Source organism: Synchiropus splendidus, chromosome 19 (assembly GCF_027744825.2).
Source record: "Synchiropus splendidus isolate RoL2022-P1 chromosome 19, RoL_Sspl_1.0, whole genome shotgun sequence".
Classification (NCBI taxonomy): domain Eukaryota; kingdom Metazoa; phylum Chordata; class Actinopteri; order Syngnathiformes; family Callionymidae; genus Synchiropus; species Synchiropus splendidus.
In genome coordinates this window covers 13,768,265-13,777,238 of record NC_071352.1, presented here as the reverse complement: position 1 = coordinate 13,777,238, position 8,974 = coordinate 13,768,265, and the positions used below count along the sequence as shown (strand labels likewise).

Genomic DNA, 8,974 nt, shown 5'->3' with positions numbered 1-8,974 from the left:
GACACTCGTACACGGTCTACGTCAGCATGACCATGTATAGACAGACACCGCCTTGACTGGGGAGGGCGTGCCATCAAGGGACGCCATCTTGGTGAGGACCAAGCAGAGCCTGTAGTGCAGTGGTTTTTCACCGGTGTACCGCGAGAGACAGGGTCAGGTAGAGGTGATGGTAGATATGACAACATTAAATCATAAACATTTTGAACGTGTTGATGGGACTGCGTATTAGGTCCATGGAAAAAAGAGGGAGAGCGATGGCAGAGTTTGAAACGCACAAGCTACCGTGGTATTATTCGTAAACAGCTCACCCTAGTGGTATAAAGATTTATTACAATTTTAATTCAATTGCTAAAAAAATGTACCATGAAATGTGAACTGTTAGTCCTCTAATTCACTAGAGCTTCCAATGGGAAAAAAAGATATGTGTGATGCTATGTTCTACTACGTCTGAACCTATGAGCACGACGTTCAATATTCCCATTAATACATATTATGTCCTGAAAGATTTTAAGATTAGATTAGATGGTATACATGTCCCAAGACTTTTTTTTTTAATTTTTGTTAGATTCGATTTTTGAATTGGCTTTTGAAAAAACACAAATGAATTTCATGAAAGCTAATAATAAACATGAACATATTCATGTTCAGCCAGTCATGGACTATGAATGAGCAAAGTTTCATGTACTTTTATTACAGAAATATGATTTATTGTACAAAAGGGAACCACATAACAATGTCCTTACTGATGCCTTGCATCTTATTTTCAAAATAAATTCAACCTAACATAATGATTAGCAGAGTCCTAACTTCATATTCATGTTCAGCAGGTCAAGTAGTATGACTGAGCCAAGTTTCCTTCATTTTTAGCTATTTATTGTACAGTAAGTACAGTTAAATTGAGTCCTTACTGGTGTCTTTCATCTTATTTTTATTCATTCAGTGAATTAAACTTTGCTCATTCATAGTCCATGGCCTGCTGAACATGAATGTCAAATGCAACAGATTCTTGATGCGGCTGGATGGGGGCTCTTGACGGCAGTTCCGCTGCAACACACCCTCACAAGGCACTTGTGAGTCAATTGTGGGTCTGCATTGCCGTAGAGTCCATGTAGAATACAGGCAAACACCGCAATGACCTCTGCTCTGATGTCACAACGCATGTATGTGTACTATATTTTACACATCACTAGTTAACAAACAACGTCCACACATTGAATCGATCAGATTCTTTTTGTTTATAGAATGATGTGACTGTGGTCGCTGAACAAAAATACCCACAGTGGTCAGTGGTCAAAAGTTGGAAACAAAAAGCTCGGTTGATTGAACATTTACCAGCAATAAGAGTCTGAGTTGCTGCTAGTATAATAGCGTTTCATTTATTTAAAGCATGTTTGAAGCCAAGTCCCACAAATTCTCTCCTCGCTGCTGAATTTTGGACTGGCTTTCACAGATGGGTTATAACATTCTGTGGTTGAAATGACCAGACGCATCCCTCCAGATTACATGACGCTGATGGCATACGCCATCTGAAGTAAACATTTGGGGTCTTCCATCGTCCAAACTGTCACGTGTGAAGAAAACCAAACCAAACCAAAGTGTCTAATTGTTGTAACAAGTCAGTGGTTCACTCTGACCAGTCTTCAAACCTCAGGACTCCATCAAAGCCGTGGTAGGAGAAGGGCTCAAGTGATGGACTGCATGTCTCGTGAGCAAGGCAAGCCATCCTGTTGTTGTAACAGTTGTCTTCGCTGCCTGAGGTAAAGTGCACCACATCAGGAGAGTGAACCGATGGGTCATGATCGTAATAGTTATGTGGACGCAACAAAATCCGGCCACCGTTGCCAACAGTCACAGTGTTTGGGATATCTTCTGCGTGGGGGATATGAAGGAAGCCAGTGGTCACCCAAGCAACCAGGTCCTGCAAATGCAGTAAAGCAAAGTAAATTCTTTGTTCAAACCGTTTCTTTGACATTTCTGTTGTCCTGAGTAGTTGATATGTGGACTCACTTCATCCTCAATATTCTCGTTGTCCTGCAGATACTGGCTGAAGTCCACGGCTGGAGACCACATGTTGTTCTGACTGTACAGACTGCTGCTGGTCTGCTCCCTGTCCTTATGCTTTGTGATAGCAAGCTTGTACCTGCACACACACACACACACACACACACACACACTTCTGTAAAACCCCTCAATGTGAATATATTACTTTTTTGTGGGTTATTTTTTGGTTCAAACACACCCGTACCCTCCACCCCCTGGTCTTCATCGTATATACAGGACAGTGAATCTTGGTTTTATTCATCAACAAATTCCATCTCAGTCAAAAACATCAACTCAACTCAAAAGAGAAGAGGAAAAATGTAAAATAAATAATAATAATGACACCTACAAGAAAACAATTCTCTATGTAATATAGCTTTTATTTCTCTCTTTATTTAGCTCCCACAAATGCCAAATATTTGCCCTATGTCTGATTATACACTTCTAATTCCAAATATCTTTATGAATTTATCCCAAACTTTGCCATACATAACAAATGCTTGCTTTACAGAGGACAGAACAGAGTAGTCTGTACATAATCACAATATGTAAATAGCATTACAAAAATAAACAAGATACAATAAAATAAATAATTACAGATGTAACAACAAGTGTAAAAATAAATAAATAATAATAAAGATAATAGTAGTAACCCACTCTTTATCTGCCAACCAGGAAAGTAATGCACACATTTTTCAAGACACTATTAACTAACCAAACTAAACCTGGATGGTTTAGTTTGGTTAGGGTTAGTTGTTCTTATATTGGTTAGGGTTAGTTAACCAAGCAGCTAAAATGGCATGCCATGGGTAAATCTGTCCGTGGATGAAGAGAAGTTTCCTGTTGTCACTGCGGATGTCCTATCAGAGAGATGTGAGTGGTACCAGCTAAGATCAAAATCTTTCATGCGAGTAAAGTCAGGTGGTGTTGCTTCTATGCAGTCAAGTGTGAGATTGTGAATGTGTTTCTTTTTTTCTTACCTGGCCCATGACATGGACCGTTCCTCAGGCTCACTCTCTGGGAGGGGGTCTCCAGCAAAACTATACAGCTGCAGCCTGTAAGAGCGCTGGTGTCCCCAGCGGTTGGTCTTCTTGCTGGCAATGTGGAGGTAGCGGGGAGTCTTCATGTCATGACGCAGAGCAGCATCCTGCCAACATCACACTTTTGACATATGACATTTTTTTCCTGTGCACTTAGGAGTTTATCAGGTGGTTTGATAAATATTTAACACAAGTCTGTGCTTAGATAAAACTATCTTGACTGAGGTAAAAAATGAATTAAGTCCAAGCAGACCTGTTCTGTTTTCAGTGTCTTTTCAACAAGCTGAGGGACCATGGCGAAATGTTCAGGCTTCCATGGCAAAGAAGTATTGACAAACTCCATGTCTTTGGTCTGGAATACATTCTTCACTCCTGCACAATGAGATATTGACGACATTTTTCAAACTTACTGCAATATACATTCAATAAGAGTTTTCATCATCAACCCTGAAAGTCATATTATGATTATTACTCTTATTATTCTTATTTTTCATTGGTCATAGCGTAGACTGCTACAGGGCGCAGATGCTGAATTGGCCATGTTTCCACTGGACTGAGTTGGAAGTCATTCATTGTCTACAATGCTGGTCTTTCCTGTAATCCTGAAAGTAATAGTTACGACAGCTCATTCAGTTCTGGGAACCATTTAAATGGTTCTAGTTCACGTTTGCAGAGCAGGAACCAGGAATTATAGTGAATGGCTCCAAGAACCTTTTTTCCCACTTCCAGAGCTTTGTCTGTTCCAATGATGATCGCGTTTTTAAACACATTTATAATGAATGAAACTCTCAATAATGACGGCAGCGCAGCAGCAACTGGTTCAGAGGTCAGCAGCAATTCAGCAGCAAACTGACTCGGGTGTTAGATAACTCACATGTTTTCGCCTTTATTAGGCTGATGAATATCTGATGTTATTGACAGACAGATTTGCTTAAATGAATATCGCTCTACAGAAACCGTTTTCGCTGCGGTGATCTCACAGCTGCGGAGCTGTCTGCATGAGGACAGCGAAGAGGAAAGACTCTTGAAGACTTATTGAAGATCACCAGACTATTCATTTCTTTACAGGGTGTTTGGTTGAGAATAATGAGGCAATATATTTTTTATTGCTGTGCCGATGTCATTGATGCTGAGGGGAAGGCACTTATGTAATGTTCATTACATAAGTCTGTATTTGTCAAATATATTACAGTATCATAATTTGGTTGACTGGAGGGATAATTGTATTTTGAAAGCCATTACTTTTATTGCTCTGCATGACTTTTTCTATAACCTCGTGAGCTTCCCAGTATGGCAGTGGCTAGCAGCACACCACACATTGCTATTTATATTTACTGTAATTGTGTTGACAGACACCATCCATACAAAAACCTTTCCATTCGGGGGTTACCGATGCTCCAAGAGTGAATTGGTAAAACTGGCTCTGTGAGTCATGCAGACAGCCCAAAACCAGGTTAGAAACTCACCCAAAATGTCCATGTCCACCTTGAAATTGATGAAGTGGGTGTGGATGTTGCCAAGGACATTTTCTGCCACCTGGTGACCATGTTTGAGACTGCCATCTACCAGGTAAGAGGAAGAGATGTATCCTGTGGCATGGACCTTAGCCTCAACTGATCCACTTTGGTAGAAGATGAAGTCCCACATGTAGTCGTAGTTCCCAATGGCCGTGATAGTCCGGAACACGAGTGCGCTATTTACCATCCCGCCATAACTCTTGTGGAAGAAATCTGAAAAGTGTCTACGTAATGGCTGACCCGTGTTCAGCTCAAAAATGCAGATTGAATTTTTATATCGGACTGGAACAGGCACATCGATGTAGCGGTATGTGTCCACAAATGCTGCTTCATGGGGACAGTCCACACCACGGACCAACTCATGTGCAAACCGTCCGATTCCAATGCTGGAGTCCAGAAACTTGGTGAGGATCATCCCCGGCGTTACAGAGCCATACACTGACATAGCCTCCTGGATGCTCAATTCATAGAGAATCCTCTCTCCCTTGAAGCGAACGTCAAATACCCGCATCCCGGTGAGGGAGCTCAGTCCAAAGGCAAAGCTCCAGTCCAGGTAAAGAACCTGGTTCCCACTGATGCTGAAGCGTCTGCCCTCAATGTAAAACTGTTGTGGTGGGAGTTGTCCAGGCCTGATTCTGGGTTTCAAAGAACTGTAGTCATCCGAGTGCTTGTAGATTATTTTCTTGACAAGTCCTGCATCATATTTGCTCCTAAGTTCCTCAACACTATCAAAGTACTGACCATTGTAAAGCAGCTGTTTCACCTGCCAATTGGATGCGTTCACACTCCTGTGATTGACCAAAACCTCAAAACCCACTGGGTTTATGTACATGCCGGTGACATCTCTGAAAAAGGAAATCCAGGTTTCCCTGTCCCCAGAATGCAGACCGCGTGGCATTTGCTCAAAGGCATTCAGAGACTTGTCTTTGTCCACATCAAAACTCTCCTTCATGACCTTTGGTAGTTGGGAAAAGACCTCTTTCTCCAAGAAGCTGAACAAGAGCACATACTCTCCAACAGTGACTGTACGTGCATTGATGGGCAGCTCTTTTTTGTACCTCTCTTTGGTTACATCTCGGTAGTAGGTTGGGTTTGGGAGTGGTCCGACTATGTACTCTTTAATGTGGCCTTGGGATCCATGGAAAACCACAACTGTAGCCTCGCGCACTGGTGGTGCTCGATTGTTATCCAAGTACCCAAGGACCTCTGCTTTCCTTGGCAAGGAGAGGTCGATCAAAAACAAAAAGTTCTGTGACGGCTCAGTGATCTGACTTACAGATATCTGCAGGTCTTTTTGTCCAACCATGAACCGCTGGACCTGCAAGTACTCCTCCTGGGTCAGATCCGCAAACACTTGGCTGCGGTTGTCGTGTTTGGCTTGCAGATGATGAATCCGTTGTGTAGAGCATTTGGGTGCCCTGTGGGAGTGGATGCAAATGAGGACAATGTTCAGGACTGCAGAGAAAAGGGCCAACAAGATGAGAGCCCACTTCACCAGGGAGTTCATCTTCGTCTGCTGGTGTCGACACAAGTTGAAAGAAAGAAGCAGGAGTTCAGCGCCCAAGATGTACACACTCATGTACACAGCTTGTATAACTCCCACCCCCTCACTGACGCCCACTTACTCCCTCCTCCTTCCATTCCCATGTATCACTTCCTCAATGACAGGAAAAGCCTGCTCATCCCCCCGCTGGAATAAAACTAATGTAATATCATGTCTTAAGATGTTTCAATTCAACACCTCAAAAACAATTGCTCAAAGGTATATGTTATTTTTGAGAAATCTACGTGACTTGTGGGGAGTCACATTACGGATTTCCCTTAATTTTGAGTTCCTAACAAGAACGACTTTATCCACTCCTTAGTGCAAAAACCGACACCCCCTCAAAAAAGCTAATAATAATAATCATAATAATAATAATAATAAATAATCTATTTTTTCTGAAGCGGTAGCCGAATGGAGCCACAGTCACTTGACATTTGATGCTGAGGTATTTGTTCATTTCAGTACCTTGCAGAGAACAAATATCAATGACATCTATCACATGATTTACAGTAGGTGTCACAGTCATATTTTCACATTGCCCTAAGGTGGGGTTTTTCAACCGGTGTACTGTGTTACGTGCATCGTGGAAAATCCCGTTACACCTCAAATGTCCCACTGATATAAGATGACACATAGAACATCCAGTTGATGACTGATCTGCCTCTAACTTGACCATACACCTTCACAGCAGAATGATAAGTGTTCCTTGTTCATGATGCCTGAGAATGTCTGCACTGAACTGAGCTATCAACTAGCATGATGTCTCAATTCAAACGTTTATTGACACTCGTAGACTAACAAAGTTTTCCTTGCTGTTTAAAAGTTGGCTTAAAACGAAATGCAGAACAAAGAAACTCTCCAGACGACAATAAAATCATGCAAAAGACAAGTGACAAAATCAAAATACTTATTATTTTTGCGATATTGCCCTCATCTTTCTGGAGACAGGGATTTTTTTCAAGTGTGCTGTGGGTTAAAAAAGGTTGAAAAACACTGCCCTAACAAATTACAGCCACAGAGTTAACTTGCTATTAATTGCAAATGAATGATACGTTTTGTATCTGTTCTAAATGTAACTTGAGGGCAGAACAAAAGTGTGGCTAATTCATTATTTCCTCGTACAAATGTTTACTGCAATATCTCAGGTGCATCGAGGTACCCGCAACCTCCATTTCCATGCAGACCTGCTGTGTTGTTTCATGCGTTTATTAAATAAAAAAATAATATACATTTGAATGAAAGTCACAGTATAAAATATTAATATGTTAATATGTAGCAACGTAGGATAAAGGAACTGGGTCCTTACTAGCTGAGCTACTAGGCTAGCTAGAGGGAATATAAGGGACAAACACTGTTATAGTATTTTAGTCCACTTATATTATGTACTGTTTGAGTATGAGTGCTTCACAGTCTGATTAGGATGAACACAGTTCTGGTTAGTTACACAATGGATATTCAATGGACATTCACTCCAGCATTGGCAAAGTCTTCCTCCACTGGGTCCCCATATAGAGCTGACTGACAACCACGATCTCTGCAGAGCTACAGCATGGCGGTGTGAGGTCCTGCATAGAAAGTAAACAATCCGCATCCGCGCTCATTCGTGTTCATTCATACAGCGAAGGTGTAACTTTTGCAAACGCGGACCAGAGTAGGGACAGTCATGAAGCCAGCTTTATCACTGTGCTAATGCTCCACAGGAGAGTCAGCGTACCGTACTCCTCGGATAACTGAGTCCACATGGACGGCAACTGCGAATAATGAAAGAACCATCTGGCATGAGTTTGAACCATGCATTTCAAAAGACTGTCCCCCTTTGATCTCCGCTTGCATCACACTACGGGCGAGCTTAATTTACAAGGTGCAGGCAGAGAAACAGATGGCCATAATATCACATGTGTGTATTTTATAAAACTAAATACTATGACACATTTGTTATCGTTTAATCTTTGACAGCACACATTTTTTTGTCCTATTTATTTTACCACAGTCGCATGAATTTAATGATTGTTCTGTAGTGCGCGGATATTCACTTTTGTCAAAAATCGGAGTCATCAATGCTCCTCTTCATGCACACACATGCAGCAAAGAGGCTGGTGAAATGCGGAACTTCCAGTTGTTTTCAACCCTGATCTGCCTCTAACTTGACCATACACCGTCACAGCAGAATGATGGAGTGTTCCTGGTCCATGATGCCTGAGAATGTCTGCACAGCATGATGACTCAATTCAAAAGTTTATTGACACTTGTAGACCAACAAAGTTTTCTTTGCTGTTTAAAAGTGAAATATTGACTTTTGTCATAAATCTGCTCATGATTTCTGGTAGAGAAGACCTTGCTGGTCCTGACTGTGTATTCGTTCCCTGCCATGCAGTGTGCTGAGAGTGCTGAGCAACAACTGGAACCTGCTGTAACAAAAACATCACAGGAAATATGGATGAGTGCACTCAAGTGTTCTGTTTACTAGCGAATAGCGAACAACTTCACGTAACTACATAATGCCAAGAATCCAGCTGCTAGGTTTCAACACAATCTTGTGCAGTATGAGTGGTCACAGCTAGGCTACTTTATTACCTTCTAATCTGCAGTGTGGATCCCCAAGTGCATTATAAATATCAGCCTTCCAGGCACTGACTTCATCAACAAGAGCATGGATTATTTTTCCCTGTTGTGGCAACCATGAATGGAATGTATAAACATGACAGTGGAGCAACGAAAGGTAGAGTAGAAGAAGGAGCAAGAAAAGCTTTCACAAATGGGACCCACTGGCAGAAAAAATCCTTCTGGTCATCGACCCATCTCTGAGTTTTTTAATGGTGGAAAGGCTAAAT

At 41.6% G+C, this 8,974-nt stretch overlaps 1 protein-coding gene across 2 annotated transcripts; it reads right to left on the bottom strand.

Moving 5' to 3' along the window:
• Positions 1–703: 703 nt before the first annotated feature.
• aoc2 (amine oxidase copper containing 2) lies at positions 704–6,170 on the bottom strand. 2 transcript variants are annotated; one of them, XM_053851677.1, is made up of 5 exons: positions 4,547–6,169; positions 3,334–3,452; positions 3,021–3,187; positions 2,008–2,140; positions 704–1,918 (listed from the first exon to the last, which is right to left on the bottom strand). In XM_053851677.1, exons 1-5 carry the CDS (start codon positions 6,102–6,104, stop codon positions 1,625–1,627), a joined length of 2,271 nt encoding a protein of 756 aa, XP_053707652.1. In that variant the 5' UTR covers positions 6,105–6,169; the 3' UTR covers positions 704–1,624. The 2 variants fall into 2 exon arrangements, with proteins under 2 accessions (XP_053707652.1, XP_053707653.1); XM_053851678.1 differs by lacking the exons at positions 704–1,918; positions 2,008–2,140 and adding an exon at positions 2,150–2,900 and having other exon boundaries at positions 4,547–6,170.
• Between the last annotated feature and the right edge of the window lie 2,804 nt (positions 6,171–8,974).

Excerpts from the sequence above, each read along its gene's own strand:
- aoc2 (XM_053851677.1), bottom strand. The coding sequence starts at position 6,104 with ATGAACTCCCTGGTGAAGTGGGCTCTCATCTTGTTGGCCCTTTTCTCT. Across the intron at positions 3,453-4,546 it reads GGTGGACATGGACATTTTGG|GAGTGAAGAATGTATTCCAG; the intron begins GTGAGTTTCTAA and ends CTCATTGTGCAG. Across the intron at positions 3,188-3,333 it reads AGACACTGAAAACAGAACAG|GATGCTGCTCTGCGTCATGA; the intron begins GTCTGCTTGGAC and ends TGATGTTGGCAG.